Source organism: Heteronotia binoei, chromosome 4 (assembly GCF_032191835.1).
Source record: "Heteronotia binoei isolate CCM8104 ecotype False Entrance Well chromosome 4, APGP_CSIRO_Hbin_v1, whole genome shotgun sequence".
Classification (NCBI taxonomy): Eukaryota; Metazoa; Chordata; class Lepidosauria; order Squamata; family Gekkonidae; genus Heteronotia; species Heteronotia binoei.
Window position 1 is genome coordinate 25,096,443 of NC_083226.1, and position 21,552 is coordinate 25,117,994.

General features: G+C 46.8%; 1 protein-coding gene across 1 annotated transcript in view; it reads left to right on the forward strand.

Annotated features, from left to right (window-relative positions):
* PRAG1 (PEAK1 related, kinase-activating pseudokinase 1) overlaps positions 1-19,802 on the forward strand; it is an 86,285-nt gene extending 66,483 nt beyond the window's left edge. Inside the window, exons 4-6 of the mRNA XM_060236962.1 lie at positions 1,223-1,380; positions 6,541-7,280; positions 18,159-19,802. Of these exons, the coding sequence (XP_060092945.1) occupies positions 1,223-1,380; positions 6,541-7,280; positions 18,159-19,178 (1,918 nt within the window). The 3' untranslated portion in view covers positions 19,179-19,802. The remainder of the gene's footprint in view (positions 1-1,222; positions 1,381-6,540; positions 7,281-18,158) is intronic.
* Positions 19,803-21,552: the final 1,750 nt, after the last annotated feature.

The window sequence follows — 21,552 nt, forward strand, 5'->3', positions numbered from 1 at the left end:
CACTGGAGCATAAAGTAAATGTTCTTGTGTGTAAGTGTTGCCCCTTGCTTTTTCTCAGATAACTATTTTGATTGTCTGCTCCAGGAGTCCAAGTATTTTGAGCACATGGGTACCTTTGGAATTCTGACACCAGGTGGTGGATGCAACCACATAATGGAGGTGGAGCCAGCCACAAAATGGCCATTATGGGAAGCCAAGACACACATGGCTACCACAAAGTCCTCATTTTGGGCGGGAGCTCACAGGACGGGAGCTCCAAAATCTCTAAATTTTATTGTGCTCTTTCTTTCTTACCTCACCCCTCAGATACTTGCTTCCGGGCTCTATTATTCAAATCAGGTGAAAATTTGGCTGAATAAGATTTGACAAACTTTCTAATATTTTCCCCCACAAAAAAAAATGGGAAAATAACCAAAACATATAAAGCAGACAGATGGAAATCTTCATCGTGTCACTGTAGCTACATAGGAGAAAGTCATTTAAAAAGTCTGATGGGAGTAAGGTTTTATTATGATAACTGTAATTCAAGAAACATTTAAAGGTAGATGCTGAGCTGATATAATTTAGGACACCTTCCGGTGATGTCAGGGGCGTGTGGCATATGCAAATGAGTTGTGCTAATGAGCTCCAGCACCTCTTTCTTTAATGAAATTACCCCTGCTGCCACCAAAGCGTTATTGGAGTCTGTACAGCCAATCAGATCTCCAGTGGCCAATCAGAAGCTTTGCTGAGCAGGAGCTCCATTTGGCCCAACCCATTTTCTAAAAACATGATAGTGCCCATGGCACCATATTGGGGAACTCTGGTCTACTGTCTTACCAATAAGCAACAGCCTTGTTGCAAGGAATCCTCAAAAATAACTGGGGTTTTTTTTGTTAGTTTGTTTCTTCCATTTGTCTCCTGTTTTTCTGCCGGACTGCCCAGTGCAACTTACAAGAGATTCCCCACGCATTGAACGAGCGCAAACCTACATAGTTTTCACAGCACAGCAGTTTAATGTATCTCCATATCTTCTATTGTTTGTATAGCTGCCTTTTTCTGATTTCTCATTGCTCTCCTGCCGCTCATTGCTCTGGGCAGGGGAGACGAGAGAGACCAAATGAACTGCCTCAAAAGCTCCCCTGTACTGGATCCCAGCATAGGCATACTTGCAGTCTTCCAGTCCTGGTGCAAAGTGTCTCTTCTATGAACGCCTGACATTCTTTCTGTTTCCCTTTCTCAGGCATTTTTTGAAAATGAACAAGAGCAATTCTGACTTGGAGAAGCTCGGCGGCGACGCTACAGATAGCCACAGCCCACCTTTCCAGGCGGTTCACGTCACTTTCACAGCTGGCTCCACGGATAGTTTGCATTTGGACACCAACACATTCAGCAATGGAGGTAGACGCATTTTTTGGATGTTTAGGTGTGGGTTATGACGACTTGCCTGAGCAGCCGTCTAGTGCTTAGAGGCAGCCTGCCCACTAGGCAGGGCAGGGGGAAGCAGGGATACCAAAAGTGGACAGCTTTGCCGTGCCACTGGCCCCAGCGCCACGGCTTACACCACCAGGCCAACCAACAATTCAGGGCTTGCCTGCAGGGGCCACCTGGCCAGTGGCTTGGGGCACATAGCTGAGTGGCCACTGGCAGCTTAGGACATCTGTAATAGCAGTCAGGCAGGCAAACTGGACAGCAGCTTAGGGGCCAACTGGCTCAGCAGAGCACCAAAAGCCCTGCTTGCACGCTGCACAGGGCGACATTTTGCACTCACATTCCAGCAAGTTAACTGGAAGTTCCATGGTGGCAATTCACAGATTCCTTTGAAAGGAGAAGGATTGTATGGCATTGTGTATAGAATAGCCAGGAGATCCTAAGATTGTCTGGTAGCTCTTTTTTTTAGTGTTATACACCACTAGGTGGCGAGCTAGACTTTTTTTAAGGCAAGAGACATTTTGGAGGTGGTTTGCCATTGCCTACCTTTGCCTCATGCCCCTGGTGTTCCCTGGAGGTCTCCCATCCAAGTACTTGCCAAGGTCGGCCCTGCTTAGCTTCCGAGATCTGACAAGATCAGGCTTGCCAGGGCTATCTGGGTCAGGGTCCTTTGGGAGGAGATTATATTGAAGGCTTATAGCATTTGTAACGTTATGTATATATGCTGATGTGCAATTGAGTAGGTATGACAGAGAGGGGAGACACAAGCACTCAGCAGTCAGTGCTGGATTCATAGTATCACCAGTCTCAGAGCCACAACCTCATTCCCATAGATCAGGGGTGTCAAACATGCGGGCCGGGGGCTGAATCAGGTCCCTGAGCAACTGGTTGTCATCTGTTTCCTTCTCCCTCTCTCTTGCTTCCTTCTGCATAACATCGTGCTTTGCAAGACTTGCTCAATCACACAGGAATTACAGAGCAAAACCTCTATTTTCTCCATTGGCTGAGTCTCCTCCCTTGGGGAGGAAGGGGAGGAGGGATAGCTTGCTTTGCCAGGCTCTCTCAATCTCACAGCAGAGCTACTGAGCCAAGCCTCTCTTCCTTCTATTGACTGAGGCTCCTCTTCCTCCTCATCCTTTGGGGAAGGAAGGAAAGAGCCAGAGCTTCCATTGACCAGTTCCCTGGATCCCATGGGAGAGCTACAAAGATAGCACCTTTAAGACCAATGAGTGCTAATGTTTTAAGCATGTTTTTAAGTTTATTTAAAAAAACCCTCTTTAATTGTGGTTGTCTGTGTCCTTTATAAAGTTTATGTCTCTGCTACCTGATCTTAAATAGGTACACACATGGCCCGGTCTGACATGGCCCGGCCCGACAAGGTCTCATTTGTCAGATTCAGCCCTTATACCAAATGAGTTTGACACCCCTGCCATACATTCTGCTATCCACCTGTCCCACTGGGAGGGTAGGAGGAAGGGCTCTTAAATCCTTTCTTTTCCTGTTCTTTTACTGCTGAAAGAAGCCATAACACCACCATCCCAAGCTGTTTATATCTGTGACAGGGGAAAACTATGGGAACTATGGGAGCTGAGTTAGCGTGAGCTAGCTCACAGATTTTTAGCCTCCAGCTCACATGTCTTTGTCTTATCTCAGAAAAATGGCCCCAGAGCACAATCATTGATGCAGTCGCTCACTAACTTTAATACCAGTAGCTCACAAAGTAGAATTTTTGCTCACAAAATTCTGCAGCTTAGAGGGAACATTGGGGGTTGAGTGGGGTCGGTGGGTGGGGGGGCAGCCAGAATCTGAGCATGCCCACTGCCATGCTGGCCTGCCGACTGGGCATCAGAATCCTCAATGTTGGCCTGTCTCTGCAGGTAATCTGTTGCCCCTCTGCTGAGTGTGATGCGATCCTTCCTCCAGAGATGGCTTTTCTCTGCAAACAGAGGAGGCTGTTCCTCTGTGTCTGCGAAGGCAGCTCTGCTTCCGGCTTGCAGTCAGAGGCACACCGGAGCTGTACAGAAACAAGGGAAGCAAGGGCTCCGTTTCGGGTGTGGGCAGTCCTTCATCCTAAACATTCTCTTAAAGCAAACTTTGGGGATGTGACAGTGAAGTAGACTTTCAGCTTCAATTTGCAAAAACCATGTGCCTCAGCTACCAAACGTTTTGGGGAACTGCTCTATAATATGTATCTTGCATACCCTTCCAAAGGATAAAGTATGGCAGCCAAGCAAACTTTTTCTGAGTATTGCTGAGCAAGTATGCCCTCCCGCCAGCCCTCACGTGGGTTTCCTCATTGTTTAAATATTTATTCAGTTCCAGCTCTCCTGTTCTTTGGCAACCGATGCCCAGTTCTACAATAGAGAGCCCCCCCCCCCCGCTTCCAAACAATGTACACTGCTGGACTCCCATTTCCAAAAACATTGTTTACTCATTTGGAGGGTACTGCATACAGTATGGATACAGGGGTTACAGTGTGCTTAGTTTGTAACAGGGCATTTTTTTGTAGCAGGAACTCTTTTGCATATTAGGCCACACACCCCTGATGTAGTCAATCCTCCAAGAGCTTACAGTAGGCCCTGTACTAAGAGCCCTGTAAGCTCTTGGAGGATTGGCTACATCAGGGGTGTGTGGCCTAATATGCAAAGGAGTTCCTGCTACAAAAAAAGGTTTGTAAGGCTTAACTGGAAACTTTTTCGGGCTTTTATACACGTCCACATCCATGCTTCAGTTTTAAGATTGCTGGTATCCAAGCATATTGGGGTTTACAACAGGCAGTTTAACTTCATCGGGTCTTGAGGTAAAGTGGAGTCGGCTCTAAATTGGTACTTGGTTGGGAGACCACCAGGGACGTCCATAGAGCTTTTTTATTTGTAGAAAAAGCCCAGCATGAGCTCATTTGCATATTAGGCCACACACCCCTGACATCACCATTGTTCAGCAGGAATTCATTTGCATATTAGGCCACACACCCCTGACACTATGCCAGCCAGAACTGCATTCCTGTGCGTTCCTGCTCAAAAAAAGCCCTGGACATCCATGTCACTGCAGAGAGGCAGGCAATGGCAAATCACCACTAATTCCAACTTCGAAAATCCTACAGGGGTCACCATGAATTGGCAACTTGATGGCATTTGCTACCTCCATACTGGGAGAATCTTGGACTTGTAGAGACCTCTCTGAGCCAAATAAAATCCACTTTTAGCCAACTTACATGGATGCCTTCAAGCCACATGTGGAGGGCTGGGGGAAAATAGTAATTTTAAGTGCACCGTGGGTTGGGGGAGCTGAACCCTCCCTCGCCTGCACTTTCCCTCCTGAATTTTGTAAAGGCATTTTTTTCCTGTCAGTTGGAGGCATCTCCTGTCATAAAACCGCACTGAGGGGTTCTAAAAAATCAGTTGTGGGGGAGAGCTGGCGGTGGGTGGGTCACCTTCCCACTCACACTGTAGGGGTTCTGCAGCAGACCCATTCGACCCAAGGGGACCAAATCCTTCATATCTTGTTTGGCTCTCAGGCAATGTAACAGGATCATCGGGAGGATAAAAATGGGAGAATTCTGTAGCCTGTTATCCTGAAGGAGAGCTGATGAAAAGTGAAGTCCAAAGTGGATTTTAAACTGTGGGGGATCTCAGGGCTGCCTGAACACCATTATCTCTCTCCCTACGGAAAGAAAGCTGAAATGCCTTGATCCCACCCTAGATAAACCTCATACACAAACAAGACATAGACCGTAACGGACCAGTGGAGTTTCTGAACAAAAGCCCAACACTATTAATGGTTGGGAAACAAAAATGACTAGTTTTATGGTCACACAGTGAACAATGTGCTATTTCAGGGTTAGCAGCTCCAGTTGGGCTATTGTTCTAAAGTCTCCTCATTTAGTTGGTCTTATCCATAAACTGATCAGATATGGTGGTTGGCTGTTGGTGTGAAAATAGTAACAAGTGAACAAATGATAAAACCCCAAGCAAAAACGTCGTAGATGGCAAAAAAAATTAAAAATTCTAGAACTTGTGTTATAGCAGAAACCCTCCCTTGCAGTGAAGGGCTGCCAGCACTAGGGTGTGAAGTTACGGCAGATCTGGAGGTGTGATCTGGGATGGGTGAGTTAAGCGGAAAAAGAAGGATTTCAGTGGGATATAATGCCACTCCATTCTCTACGGCAGCTACCTTCTCCAAGGGAACTGATCATTGTTGTCTGGAGTTCATTAGTAATTCTGGAAGATGTCTAGGCCCCACCTGGAAGCTGACAACCTCAAGCCCCTGCTCCACATAAGGCAGGCAGGTGCAAGCAGGGGTGGAATTCTAGCAGGAGTGCCTTTGCATATTAAGCCACCCCCTGATGTAGCCAATCCTCCAAGAGCTTACAAGGGGGTTTTTTTGTAAGCGCTTGGAGGATTGGCTACATCAGAGGAAGGTAAAGGAGATTGTGAGCCGCTCTGAGACTCTTTGGAGTGGAGGGCGGGATATAAATCCAATATCTTCTTCTTCTTCTTCTTCTTCTTCTTCTTCTTCTTCTTCTTCTTCTTCTTCTTCTTCTTCTTCTTCTTCTTCTTCAGAGGTGTGTGGCCTAATATGCAAAGGAGCTCCTGCTAGAATTCCACCCCTGGGTGTAAGCCATGTAGGAGCCTCAGTGAGGTGGCTTCTTCCCTTCCCCTTCCATCAGGGAGTCCTTTTCCAGGGCTGTTCTGGCCTTCTAGTTCTCCCCGATGGTCCTTCTTTACAAAAAATACTAGATCACACACTGTCCCGGTAGAGTTGCGGGGGGTGGGGCTTTGGGTGGAACCTGAGGAGGACAGGGATCTCAGTGAGGTACAATGCCATAGACGCCACCCTTCAAAGCATCCATTTTCTCTAGGGGGAACTGCAGTCTGGAGATGAGCTGTAATTCCAGGGGATCCCCAAGCCTCACCTGGTCCCAGTCCCCTTGCTGCAGAAATAATGTTTGGATCAATCCTCGGATATGAGGTTCTCAGTCTTTACTTAGTTATCCTTTATTTGTGTGCTTACCTATTTAGATGCAACAAGATATCAGGCCTTGAGCTGTAAAACATCTTTATTTATCCATGCTGGTGGGATGTTTGGGAATCTCTGACATACTCGGTTTTTTCTCTGCCTCTGTTTCAGGACAGTCATGCAAAGCTAGTCTGCATTCACCGACTCGTACGGGGAAGCATATCTTTCCTTCAGCTCATGTCGCAGCGTATTCTAGCCAAGACAGGCCACATTGCATACCCTTGCAGCCACCCCCGCTGCCCCAAAAGAAGACGGTCAGCAGAGCTGTGTCGTCGCCTGATGGTTTTTACTGGGGCCCGACCTCACCGGCTAGAGCAGCAATTCCCAGAAGCCCCACGCTGAACTTCAGTCAGTCAGAAAGCAACGTCTGTATCCGTGAAGAAACTCGGTTCAACTCCAATTTGGGAATTACCCACAGAACGTTTTCGTCTTCCGAGTCGCTGGAAAACGCCTTCAAAGGAACCCATTCCCCGTTTCCGCTTTCTGGCAAGAATGGCAACATCTGTTGCACCCAGGACAGAAATCTGCCACCTCGTTCCTCTTCCCAACACAATATGTCCATCCAAGTTCCCTCAGGTTCCAGCCTTCAACTCCACAACCTCCTCAGCAACATTGATAACAAGGAAGGGGTGTATGCTAAGTTAGGAGGGCTCTATGCAGAGTCCCTACGCCGCCTTGTTGCGAAATGCGAAGACTGTTTTATGCGCGAGCAGAAGAGTGAACTGCATTTCAATGAGAACAACTGGTCTCTCTTCAAACTGACCTGCAACAAACCCTGTTGCGATTCAGGGGATGCCATCTACTACTGCGCAACCTGTGCCAAGGACCCCTCCAGCACCTATGCTGTCAAGGTACGTAGTTGCAAGTCGCCATTTTGTAAAGCAGGGGTCCCCAGTGTGGACCACTACGGCTCTTGCTGATAGTTTTCTTGGCGTCTGCCAAGTTTTTTGAGAAGATGAGTGGGGCCACGCGGGCCCTTCTTCTGGCTGCCCATTGAATATTTGATTGGTGTGAAGAGTTTTTTTAAATGTTGCTTTGGCAGCAAATGCCACCACAACACAAGAATCTTGTGTGACTGACGGGGAATGACAGCAGCCATTTTGTGGCTGGCTCCACCTCCTGTGACAGCCATTTTGTGGCCACACCCACCACCCTGTGTCAGAATTCCAAAGGTGCTCACGGGCTTTAAAAAGGTTGGGAACACCTTTTGTAATGCCTTCCTTGTGCCTTTTTGCTCTGATCTGTTGTCAAGAACTTCGCCAGTCCAATACTCGGTGTGTAAGGCCCTCCCCTCCAAGGAATTTCAGAAGGTTTCTCAAAACTCTTTTGGCTTCCCTCAGATGTTTGACTAGAGGAGGAGCTACCATATTTGCTTTGAATTTCACCTTAGGCCAAATTTGTTATCAGCCTAGAGATGCAAGGAGTCCTTCATAGAAATGTGACTAGTCTCATTTGGCTTTCTTTATCCCTCAGAAGTTTTGCCTGAGAGAGAATCTCCAAGTTTACTTGCATTTCACCAGAGGAAATCTGGTGTCAACCTGGAGGTATTTGGTAAAACATACAGAAACAGGCCTCTTGTTTGTTCCTTTGGCTTCCCTTGAAATCTGTGTCAGTTCTCAAACAGAAAAATTTCAAGAGAAAGTGGCAGTTCTCAAACAAAAGGTCAAGGGGAAGGGAGATGTGAGCTGCTCAGATATGTACAAGTGAATTAAGATGAGTCCAGATTCAGGTGGGTAACATGTTGGTCTGAAGGAGCAGAACAAAGTTTGAGTCCAGTTTTAAGACCAACATAGTTTAATTCTGGGTATAAGCTTTTGTGTGCGTGCACACTTCTTCAGATATCTCAAGAATATCTGAAGTATCTGAAGAAGTATGCATGCACTGAAAGCGTTGAGTTTTCAGTGCATGCACACTTCTTCAGATACTTCAGGCCATTTAAAGATGAACATAGGGAGTGAACGGTAAGCTATTCTGTGTGAACAACCTGAGATTGCTGAACTTGAGTTAATTGACAAGTTCAGAACAATGGCCCCACCAGGGCTGAATAGGGACATAGGATTCTTACCTCACTGTAGATGCTAATTTTCTGCCCCAATGCATTTCCCCTCTCCTCTGATCAAACTGATTACAATATACATTGTATCTCTGCATCCTTTAAAAGTATTCTTTACAACACCCCTTCCACTTTCTAGCTGGAATAAAATGGTTCAGAGATTTCCATTCCTACTCCTATCTGATGAAGGGAGTTTTTACTCTTGAAAGCTTATATCGGGAAACTGTTGTTGATCACAAAGGCGCTACTGGCCTCAAGACTTATATCTAAATTTTGTTCATTTTCAAAGGGCACCACTTTAAATTTCACTTAGAGCTTAATCCTATGTCAATCAAGGAGTATCCAGAACCTGTGTGCAAAATGTTGCCAGTCAGATGGAATCACCTTTGGCTTTCCTAGAAATACCTCCGATCTTTTGTCTGAGGCGAAACTCCCAATTCACAGCCAAATTCACTTCAGGCAAAATACTGGTGATATAACAAGCCTGCCTGTTGACAGGATCAAGCCCCTCAAAACCTAGTACAGACAGCTGCCTGAAGAGATTAGATCTCAGGAAACAAGCTAAGTCTGAAATTTCTCACTGAGGTAAACTTGAAATCCCAAGTCAGGCCAAGGGTCAGCTCTGAGGAATGGATCTGAGCGAGGACTGGAGGGAAAGCAGTGTTTTTACAGTGTCTGCTCCCCAGCATGGCTGCGGCTTCCTTCCCTTTCGTAAGGAGGCTGGAACCCTGCCAAGAGGGTGCAGCTGTGCCCGGTTGCCACAACAACCTTCGCAGCACAGGTGTAGGAGAGTAGGGCAGGGAGAGACGCATGACTCTAGCTCTCTGTCTGATGAAGCACAAACAACCGACGACTCATAAAATCCCTGTAATCCACAAGATGTTCGATTGGCACCAAAGACTAGTGAATGAACATTCTGAGGCACAGTTCAGCGGAGATTTCTCTCACACCGGGCCCACCCAAAGATACAGGCAGTGGGCACAGAAAGCTGAATTTCGTGCTAGAGCTGAATTTTGCTGCTCTTGTTAAGTTCATCATGAGGTGTAACCAGTCTGTTGTCTCCAAATTTCAGAATCTCAAAACTGCCCCCTCAGTCCATCAAAGTCAATATTGTCTACTCTGACTGGCAGCGGCCCTGCAGGGCTTCAGGATAGGGAGCCTAGACAGCCGCTGTCATGCCCCTTGAACCATAGCCTGGCTTAAAGAATACTGGGAGCAGAGCTTTTTTAATAGCAGGAACTCCTTTGTATATAAGGCCACACAACCCTGATGCAGCCAATCCTCCAAGTGCTTATAGAGCTTTTAGTACATAGTCCGCTGTTAGCTCCAGGAGGATTGGCTACATCAAGGGGGTGTGGCCTAATATGCAAAGGAGTTCCTGCTACCAAAAAAGCCTTGATTAGGAGGCAATGCTTTTCCTTTTTTTCCAAGGCTGGAAATAAATGGTGGGGGCGAAGGAAGCCTTGCCATTGAATTGTGGTGTGTCGGGGTTCTGGTCAAGGCACAGAAACAAAGCCTGTTACTTAAAAAATAATAGCTACTCTTGTTTGTGCCAGTTGGATTTGGTGCGGCTCTAATTCATTTCACTTTCATCAGAGATATTTCCGGCTGATTGTGCCTCAAGGCTGAATCAAAGGGAATTGCTGAGCTCCCCATAAAGATCTCTTTTGTGCTAATTAACGAGCTTTTTCAGTGGTCACAGATTTCTGCATAAATTCAATGAAACAGACTGCTAGAGCTGAATTTTGCAGCCCTAGCCTAGTTAAGCATGAGGTTTAACCTTTAAAAAAAAACACATTTAACATATATGTGCCCATTGTCTCAAAACTTCAGGATCACAGCTGCTTTAAAATGAAGCAATTGGACTGCATAGTGCTTTTACAGATGTTTACTCAGAAGTAAGGCCTGCTGATGTCAGTGGGAAATGAGTGTGCATAGGATTGCAGCCTTATTTTCTCAGCGCTTTTCAGGGTGGTGTGCTGTCCTGTTTTTGATGTAGGACTGCAGTCGGTTTTTTGGTGAAGAGCAAGCAGAGTAATACAAAACCCAATGGTGACTGCCCTTACCTTCAAGCTAATGTATGTGGAGAAAAAGTGTCCTGTTCCTTTAATATGGGTCTAAAGCGTAGAGATGGACAGCTAAGAAAAAGAAGACTGCAGATTTATACCCCGTCCTTTTCTCTGAATCAGAGTCTCAGAGTGGCTTACAATCTCCTATATCTTCTCCCCCCACAACAGACACCCTGTGAAGTGGGTGGGGCTGAGGGCTCTCACAGCAGCTGCCCTTTCAAGGACAACTCCTGCGATAGCTATGGCTGACCCAAGACCATTCCAGCAGGTATAAGTGGAGGAGTGGGGAATCAAACCCGGTTCTCCCAGATAAGAGTTCGCACACTTAACCACTACACCAAACTGGCTTTTCATGGCATGGAGGCAGATAATCTCACCTGGTAAATAACATCCCACATAGCATCTGTTATAGAACCTCCCCCTCCCCCTTTCATGCTGTCAGCAACCTGACGTCAAAATTAACCTACAATTTTCTTTTAAATTTGGGAAGACCATGAATGCTCTGTAGTTCCTTGAAACAAATCTTTTACTGTAGTCTGAAGCCTGCCCAGTTTCCCAGTTCCACCGTCTCTCTCCTCACACTGTTGTGTCTTAGTTAGGGCACTCATTTTCAATGCACCGCACGAAGCACCGTCTCTACCGACGCTGGTTGACAAAGGGGAAGACCCGCCTTCCTGTCACTTATCTTCGTTGACTCGGTTCTGACTCCTGGCAGATGCTTCCTCGAGACAAGAGCGTGACTGTGAGGGACGGAGACAACCCTCTTTTTGTGCGGGTTGCAGACCACACGTGTGTCGTCCCCCCCTCCATTTCAGAGTGTGCCTTTATTGTCTGATGCTAGCAGACAGTGGCACATTGAAGCCTGGCCAAAAAACTAAAGCCTGCGAGCTTGCCTGCTTTGCACGAGTTCTATAAGTCGCTAGGCAATTTTGCAGGAATGCTTTCATTTTCATCGCTGAAATATTTCAGATCGACAGCGGTTTCAGGACTTCAGCAAGCCCGAGTTATTTCTCTTTTCTTCCTATGGGGAATTGTTGCAAAGGGCTTGAAGACATGAAAACAGCCACAGAACAGATTGCCACCTGGAGTCAGGCTTCAACAGGCCTGGCAACTGGAGAGTTCTGAGCTGGAATTAAGTTCCTGTCATCTCTTTCGAGCCAAGATGCTGTTAGTCGTCTTTCTCACGTACAGCTTGGTGAACATGATTTGGGAGAAATAGAGCCAAAACACCCTCAATTCCAATGTTTTGTTTCAGTGTTAACTAAATGCTCTGCCAAAATCTGAGAGAATCTGGGTCTCCATTGAACATCTAAAAAGCAGTGGGTAGATAGCCTTATTTGGAGGAGCGAACTGACAACCAGGGTGTGTGTGTGCGTGTGTTCAACCCTAAAGTCCCCATACACCATTTCTCCCCCCTGCCCTCCCCCAGCCCTCCCCCCCCCCTCGAATTGGTAGTTTCTGTGTATGTTTTACCATAATTGGGAGGAAATGACCAGGTAAGAAGTTATGCTTCCTCTAAGCTGTTAAATCTTTTGAGCAAAAATCCCACTTTGTGAGCCACTGGCATTAAAGTTGTGAGTGAGCAATTTGGCTACTGCATGAATTAGTTTGCTCTGGGGCCACCTTTCCTGAGCTAAGACAAAAATGTGTGAGGCGGAAGCTAAAAAACTGTGAACTAGCTCACACTAACTCGGCTTAGAGGGAACACTGGTGAGAAGCAGCAGACAGTGATAGAAGAAAGCTGATTTCGCACAAGCTGCGACTTGCCCCGCCTCTTTCCCACAGCAAACAGAAACCAGTTTTCAGAGGATCTTACTTGCTACAGGAAAGAAGCGGGGCAAGTCACAGCCCCATGGCAGCTTATGTGAAATAAGACAGACACGCTGTGTGGGGGGAGACTCCGAGTCTGAAACAAGCCTAGTGCGAAATCAGTCTAAGTTTCTAAGAAATGCTTCCATCTGCCTTCAGATATATCCAGTACGTTTTTGTAGCTCCTGCAAGGAATTCAGAGCAGAAGAGATGGGTTTTCCCTGCTTCATGTTAGCATCACAACAGCCCTGCGAGGTAGGTTAGGCTAAGAGAGAGGATGTGTTGCGCTCGGCAAGCTTCCACGACAGCTGGGATTTGAACCTGAGTCTCCCAGATCCTAGTCCATTGTAGGGTTGCCAACTCTCAGGTCCCAGTAGGGCCCCCCCATGCTTTGGGGGGCCTCACACCCAAATAGGGACGCTGCCGTGCAACATCACTGACGTGACGGCATCACCCTGAAGAGGTCTAACTGGGCATGGGATCACAGGCCGAAAGACTGATTGCTGCCCTTGGAATTCTGTATGGTGTTCGACCTCTTCTGCTGTGCCTAAGAAAATGTAGCTTACTGAACCCCCTCCTTCCTTGAAGTCTCAGTGGCATTGAACAAGCATTCTTAGATGGCATTGCACCATTAAAACATATCTGTTTTTCAGCCTCTGTTCATCCCCAGGCATGGAATATTTTCTCTAAAAAAACTGTGTATCCAGCGGCTTCCAGAGAAACAGCTCTGACCTTAAATATAAAGAGCCTGAAATAAATTGCTTTGTTGGCGGATCTTTGTGAATCTCTCCTGATTTTCTATTGCTTTATCCAAACAATTTATATGATATGAAGGAGGGAGGCGGGGGGAATCAAGGGCATCAGGCCATCTCCGCTTAATACCCAGGCTCCTTTTTTCTTGAAGCTTTTTTTTCCCAAAAAAAATTCTCCTCACGGTCAAGGACGGCTAATAACAAGGCAGGATTTGAAGGCTGAAGCATTTCCCACAGAGTAGAGAAAAGGCCTGATTCCCCCGCCCCCCCCCTCCTTGTGCTTTCCCCCCTTTTTGTAGCCATACAGATTTGCGTCAAGGCTTCAGAGCCAGTATGTCAACCCAGGGTCAGGTATTTCTCCTCTGATAACAGTTCTTATAGAAAGAAGCATAAGGGGAAGGGGGTCTTTGCGGGGTGGCAGACATTAGCGCCCCCCCCCAACACTTTTTAGACACTTCCGAAAATTGTGACCCAAGGTTAGAAAATGAAGGGCGAGGCCTAGTATATTGATCCCAGCAAGGAGAGAGAACACAGGCAGGATTGATTCTTTGTTACTTTATTGTGCCACCGAAAATAAATGGCTTTTTATTTAGTAAGAACATAAGAGAAGCCATGTTGGATCAAGCCAATGGCCAATCCAGTCTAACTCTCTGGTCGTTTTCGCACTCACCTCCAGCCGGCGCGACCCCCCTCTTCACCGCGCAGGATCTGCGCGGATTTCGTACTAAATGCCGCGGAGCAGCCTTTTGCGCCGGAAACTCCCGGCGCAAAAGCCACTCAAACGCCAAACTGCTTTTTGGCGATTTACATTTGAGTGGCTTTTGCGACGGGAGTTTCCGGCGCAAAAGGCTGCTCCACGGCATTTAGTGCGAAATTCGCGCAGATCCTGCACGGTGAAGAGGGGGGTCGCGCCGGCTGGAGGTGAGTGCGAAAACTACCTCTGTGTCACAGAGTGGCCCAAAAAACCCAGGTGCCGTCAGGAGGTCCATCAGTGGGGCCAGAACACTAGAAGTCCTCACATTGTTGCCCCTCCCAAGCACCAATACATTCCTATCCAGTGTTCCCTCTAAGCTGAGTTCGTGTGAACTAGCTCACAGTTTTTTAGCCTCTGGCTCAGGAAAAATGCCCTCAATGCAAATTAATTTATGCAGAAGCTCACAATGCCAGTAGCTCACAAAGTTGAATATTTTTGCTATCCTACCCTCCCACCGAGAAGCTAAGGGTGATTTGCATCTCCCCCCCTTCCATATTATCCTCACAACAACCCTGTGAGGTAGGTTAGGCCAAGAGTGACTGACGGGCCCAAGGTCTCCCAGAGAGCTTCCACAGCAGAGTGGGGGATTTGGATCTGAGTCTCCAGCATTGCAGTCTTTGTTGACTTTTGAGTACAACAACTGGTTCTGTTATCTCTACCCAGCAAAATGAGCAAAAAAAAAAAAAATAGATCCTTGCCCCCAAAGAGCTTACAATTTGGGTTTACTTATTTATTTGCAACATCTCTGTGCATTCTGAGAACGTAGTTCAGGGGACGAGGAAAGGAATGGACAGGGGCAAATGGCAGTTACACCTACTGAAGGTGTGTTCACGACACATGCTGGAGAAGGAGGCGGTTGAACGCTGTGAGAAGGCAGAATAGTCTGGAGGTAGTGGATTCCTGAGACTGGAGGTAGTGGATTCCAGCTCTGGTTATTCCAACACGTTTAAAAACTCCACGCAAACAGAAAACCGGCACAGCCAGCTGACGACCTGGATCCAGCAGTGCTTGAGCAGAGAGGAAAACATACTTAGCACACCTCTGCTTGCGCAGTCAGAAGCACAGGAACTATGGCGACACCTGCCTCTTCATTGCCATTGTTTAACAAACTATCTAGGTGCATAGGGGAGCACTGGAGTAAAAAGCATAAAAAGTAAAGGTAGTCTCCTGTGCAAGCACCAACGGCATTCTCACAGCAGACTTTTTACAGGGTGGTTTGCCATTGCCTTCCCCAGTCACTTTCCCTCCAGCAAACTGGGTACTCATTTGACCAACCTCGGAAGGGTGGAAGGCTGAGTCAACCTTGAGCCAGCTACCTGAACCCAGCTTCTGCCAGGATCAAGCTCAGGTCGTGAGCAGAGCTTGGACTGCAGTCCAAACCATTAAAAAACCATAGAGATAGGGAAAATCCTATAGCTTTGATGATGTCACTTCCGGCTTTGGCTGGTGATATCAACACGTCGACATTGATCCTCTTCCCATGCCCTCCCAGCCAAAGTCCCTAAGGAGGGTTTCTATTCCTCTAGGGTTGAGGATGATTCATGGATCACTGAGATTTAAACATGTCTTCCAGAATTCCAGCCAAGCAGGGCAATGATTTGGTAGGCGGGGTGGCAACTACCAAGCATGTAGTTACTTCTGATTGTGTATGCAAGAGGAGATGTCTTGTGGGATTCTGTTAAGCTGCGGCCCACTTTCCATCATCCCGCTGGCCCTGGGCTTGGATGCACATGGTCCTGAGTATGTATACACCAGCCTATCTTGGTGAACATCAACGCTTCCCTCTCTCACACCCAAGTATCCCAAAGCCCAATGGTTCTCTCCCACCCTCCAATGTAACTTTCTTTCTGTTTGTGATGCTGCTTCCAGGATCTCATGGGAATGGGACGACTGGTGCCGTGCGTGTACAACCAGGGCCTTTTTTGTAGCAGGAACTCCTTTGCATATTAGGCCACACCCCCTGATGTAGCCAATCCTCCAAGAACTTATTGTCAGAGTATTTTTATTGTTGTAGCCATAGGCCATAACAACCCAGGAACCCCCCCCCCCCCAAAAAAAAGTATACAGTTTACTTCCAACCATAAAAATTAAAACATAAAAAATACATAGCAAAATACTGTACTATAAACAAGATTTAAAACATATATAATAAAACAATGTGACAGAATGAGGCTATAACTTGGCCAAAATTTTTGTATGGGTGGCCATAGTTATCGTCTTCCTTATTTTTATTGCTAAAAAGATGAAAGTAGCCACCTTAAGGGTAACGTCTGGAATGGCATCAGCCAATAAAATTTTAATACAGCTCTTGGAGAACTGGCTACATCAGGGGGTGTGGCTTAATATGCAAAGGAGTTCCTGCTACCAAAAAAAAAGCCCTGTGTACAACTTGTGTCTGTACAGTATGACAAAGCCAGTGTGCTGTAAATAGCCTTCATGAGAAGATCCAGGATGGGCAGAGGAGTTTGCATAGGGGAGAGACAGTTTGCTCCAGTTCAAAAAAAAATTTTTTTTATTAAAATGTATCTGCCCCTGCCTTTCCCTTGCTGTTGGAGGCATCTTACAGTTCCAAATGACCATACCATAAATTCCATTAAGCCATCTCCCCAAGACAGCGCCTGCTGCTTAAACCCCATTAAAAGGCTGAGTAAATATAACAGCTTGACAGCGCTGCCTCAAGATTTGGAAGGATGTAACTTCCCACCACCAGATCAGGGAACCCATTCCTAAATCTAACCCAACCTAAAGAAGTTTAATAAAGAAGGAAACTTTTAATCTACATTTTTTCATCTCTAGTCTGCTTTTTGGTTCCTTGGCCGAAACTAGCTGAGATAAGAAGCAGAAGGTCAGTTCAGTGGTATGCCACCTGCCTAAATAACATTAACAGAGATGGTGCCAAACAATACTCCTGGGCAGGAATTTAACACCGCAGTGCCACCACCTAGAAGGCCCTGTCCCAAATTGCCATGTTCCAAACTTCTGAATGCATGAGTAGGCTCATATTCAGCATTAAACTAGTTATATTTAGGGTTTGGCTGTTTTGCATTGATTTCTACACATGTATATTCCCTAAACTGCCCTGACTGGTTATAGACCCATGGGGGGGGGGGGCGGGAATGAAGTGAAAATTCAAACAGTTTGGGTGTGTTCCCTCAGCTCCTGCATCCAAACTGCCATAAAGATGTGTTTGGGAGACCAAAGAAAGGTTAAAAAAAACACATACACACGCGCACACCAAATTAAGAGTTTCCATCCAGTTGGTTGCTTCTGCCAGGTGGCTATAATTATTTTTAGCTGTTTTTAAGTTCCGCTTTCAAGTCAGGGTTTGGGGGGTTATTTTCACTTCTAAATTTGCATGTTTTCTAGGCTCCGGTGTCTTTTCCTTTCCTGCTACTACACATTTTTGGGGGGGTTGTTCAGGTTTTTCTATCTAACGGTGATTCTAGATTTGCACGCCACTTTGACTGGTTTTCTTTAAAAAAAAACCAAAAGAGTAGTATAGCTGCTTTAAAAATAGGTATTGCAGTGGTGACATCTGACATCTGGCGTTTGAATATGGACCTCATATCAGGGATTCTGTTAACCAGGCGTGGCCAAACTTGTTTAACGTAAGAGCCACATAGAATAAACATCAGATGTTTGAGAGCCTCAAGACATGAACATCAGATGTTTGAGAACCGGAAGGAAGACAGATGGAAGAGGGAAGGAGAGGTGGAAAGAAAGCAACTTTAACTTTAAATGCATTCTCCAAGCCACTGGCTGGCTTGGCTTGGAGAAGTGATTTAAAGAGAGAGATGCGCTTTCCAAGCCAGTCAGTGGGGTGGTGGAGGCTTTGAGACCCACACGATATATGTGAAAGAGCCAAATGTGACTCTGGAACCACAGTTTGGCCACCCTTGTGTTAGACAGATCACATGCCTTAATCTCTGGGCTACGACCTTGAGCAGCTGAACATGGTATTACAGTCACCTGCTCAGCAGGCATCACATGACACAAGGGACCAATAGAGTTTTACCTGGGCCTATAAAACTTCAGACTTTGACCCTGTTCCTCAGCCTGTCCAATTTATCCATCAGGTGCAGACAGCACTGCTCTCAGGGTTGCCCTTCACCAGCTCGATGGCTCCCTAGCTTAAGTGTCTTGTCATCGCCGGCTTACATGCAGACTGGTAGCTCAGACACTGCTGAGAGCATTCATGTTTTTCCGAAGCCAATTTTTTTCCCCTTTATCTCCCCACTCTGAATGACTGCCTCAGCTGTTGTTTCTGTCACGTTTCTGCTTTCTGTCTACAGATCTGTAAATCTCAAGACACTAAAATGGCCACATCGTGTTGCAGCCCTTCCGTCCCAGTTCACTTCAACATCCAGCAGGACTGTGGGCATTTTGTGGCGTCTGTGCCCTCCAGCATGCTGAAAAACGCTTCTGTGGACAGCCAGTGTCCTTCCCGCACTGCCTCCGAGCAGGACTGTGTGGTCGTCATCACCCGCGAAGTGCCCCACCAGACTGCCGCGGACTTCGTGCGAGACGCCATCGCTTTCCACAAAGCCAAGCCAGAGTTGTACGAACGCCGGATTTGTTTCCTCCTCCTGCAGCTCTGCAACGGGCTAGAGCATCTGAAGGCCTACAACGTCATTCACAGAGACCTTTGCCTGGAGAACTTGCTGCTGGTACACTGCAGACCATCTCCCGGCTGCAAAAGAACCAAAGAGGACAAGTCTCTGCCCAGGCTCATCATCAGCAACTTCTTGAAAGCCAAGCAGAAATCCGGGCCCACCGAGTCCAAAGTGAAAAAGAACCAGGCCCGGCTGGCTCCCGAGATCGTGTCCGCTTCCCAGTATAAAAAGTTTGATGAATTCCAAACCGGCATCCTCATTTACGAGCTTTTGCACCAGCCCAACCCGTTTGAAGTGAAGGCCCAGCTTAGGGAACAGGAGTACAGCCCGGACGACCTCCCCCCGCTCCCTGACCTTTCTATTTATTCTCGAGGGCTCCAGCAGCTCGCTCACCTGCTGCTGGAAGCAGACCCGATCAAACGAATCCGCATCACTGACGCAAAGCGGATTCTGCAGTGTCTGCTCTGGGGACCCCGGAAGGACTTAACAGAACAGACTCATAACCACCAGGAGGCTCTTCACGATGCGCTTCACAACTGGGTGGACATGAAACGGGCCTTGCTCATGATGAAGTTTGCAGAGAGGGCTGTGGATGCAGAGCGGAATATCGAACTGGAAGATTGGCTCTGCTGTCAGTATTTAGCCTCCGCAGATCTGTCTTCTCTTTCAAAGTCCCTGAAACTTCTTCAGCTGCTCTGATCTGTGTAGTGTTTTTTTTTAATTGTGACATTGGGTTTTTCCACATTCTCATTTTCCTTGTTTGTGTGTTCTTGTTGCTTTTTTTTTGGGGGGGGGGGTGTCTGTTCCACATGGTTTTTGTTCCCTCTGGTGGTCAATGCAGTATTGCATGCAATATAAAACTGCAGGGTTTTATGCTGGACTTGAGTCGATATAATATCGAATTGGCCACTAGAGGGAGCAAACCACGTGTGGGGCAAAAAACAACAACACCCAAACCAGTAAAATGAATAAGAATATACAAGCAAGGAAAGTGAGAATACAGAAAAAGCCCGTCAGTTTCTTGGCGAAATTGAATGAGAGTTTTCTTGGGGGAACTTCCTGATGGAAAACTGTACACATCGTGTGTCGCTCTGTGAATGACGGTAAAGTAAAAAAGGGGCCATATTTCATGCAAAAAAATACACTGAAAGACCAATACCCCATGTAAATTTCAAGGTAAATATTTGTTGTGTTTGTAAATTGTAAAGTGATAACAGCGTATAATTTCCGTCGAGTATTTTGCTTTCTAGATAATTAATGGAAACAATTTTTTTAAGTGTGCTTTTCTGTGCCTGATGGTTTTTCTCCATTATAATGGTTGGATGAGCAGAGAAGCAATCATTTCGGAAGCATAACTTTGATTCGCCATCAGATTATATAAAGATCTTTCATTCTGACCTGCATAAGCTGGACCAAGAAACAAATCCAGGGCAGGCCTGTTCATGCAGGAACATGCAGAGATGATTGGTGCCATCCAAAACTTGGGGTGTTTGAGGTTCCACAACGCTCCCCCAGCTCTGCTCACTCACACTCCATTTCTACTCTCAGGGCTTTTTTTGTAGCGGGAACTCCTTTGCATATTAGGCTTTTTTTGTAGCGGGAACTCCCCTGAAGTAGCCAATCCTCCAAGAGCTTACAGAGCTCTTAGTACAGGACCTACTGTAAGCTCCAGGCTACATCAGGGGTGTGTGGCCTAATATGCAAAGGAGTTCTTGCTACAAAATGAGCCCTGAGAATGACACAGGAATGATGGGACAGGGTAAGAAAAGGAAAGCATGATCTTTAAAGGGGAAGTAGAATGGAGACAATTGATTGGGTTGGGGTGGAGAAAGGGGACAGATTGGGCAAAATATGCAGAGAGAAACAGAACCATGGCTGAACGGGAGTTACTTCTGAGTAACTCCCTGTACAGGGCTGGCCCTGCCACTAGTCAAACTAGGCGATTGCCTAGGGCGCTGGCCTTCTGAGGGTGCCAAATTGGGTGCCCCATGTGACTCGGTCACATTATCTGTTCGGTGGGGGGGGGGTAGAAGTTAGCCTTGCCTAGGGTGCCAGACGGTCTATGGCCTGTCCCTGTTTCCATAGCCAGGTCTTCGCCATGGGGAGAGCACTGCCAGATCTTTATGGGAAAATGTAGTGTAGTGTGAAGTAGCCATGTTGGAATCACTTGGAGCAGCTTGCAAAAAAGGAGTGCCTGAATAGCACATAAGTAGCTTGGTCTGGAGGCAGCCTGTAAGTCGCCCAAGTGCAGAAACCTTGCAGAATAGAAGAGCGTTTGAAGAAGAAGACTGCAGATTTATACCCCGTCCTTCTCTCTGAATCAGAGACTCAGAGCGGTTTACAATCTCCTATATCTTCTCCCCCCACAACAGACACCCTGTGAGGTGGGTGGGGCTGAGAGGGCTCTCACAGCAGCTCCTGCAAGAGCTATGGCTGACCCAAGGCCATTCCAGCAGCTGCAAGTGGAGGAATGGAGAATCAAACCCGGTTCTCCCAGATAAGAGTCCGCACACTTAGCCACTACACCAAACTGGCTCTTGATTTCAGTTGGCTTCGACTGGAGCTACTTCTCCATAGCGCTTACACTGTAAAGTTACTTCCTATCCTGGTTGGAGGAGCTGTTAAAAATCCCCCAAGTAGGATGACAGAAAGATCTGGTGGCTCTGGAAACTTTCTCCTTGAGCCTGCAGTCAATGCTCCCTCTAAACTGTGGAGTCTTGTGAACAAAAATTCTACTTTGTGAGCGACTGGCACTTAAAGTTGTGAGCTAAGACAAAAATGTGTGAGCCGGAGACTAGAAAACTGAGCTAGCTCACACCAACTCAGCTTAGAGGAAACACTGTTTGCAGCACCCTTGTAACATTGATGACAAGCGCGGATCCGTTTCATAAGATGCATTTTCAGTTCCTAACCACAGTGATTCTGTGTCTTGCAGGGGAGAAACGCTGTATTATGCAAAGGGCAGCATGAGGTAATCATTGTTCAGTGCAGGAACTGTGGTTTCTAGACTGAAGTAGGGGCTGCAATCTGGTAAACATCCTTCCTTTTTCACGAAACCTGCACTGAAACCATC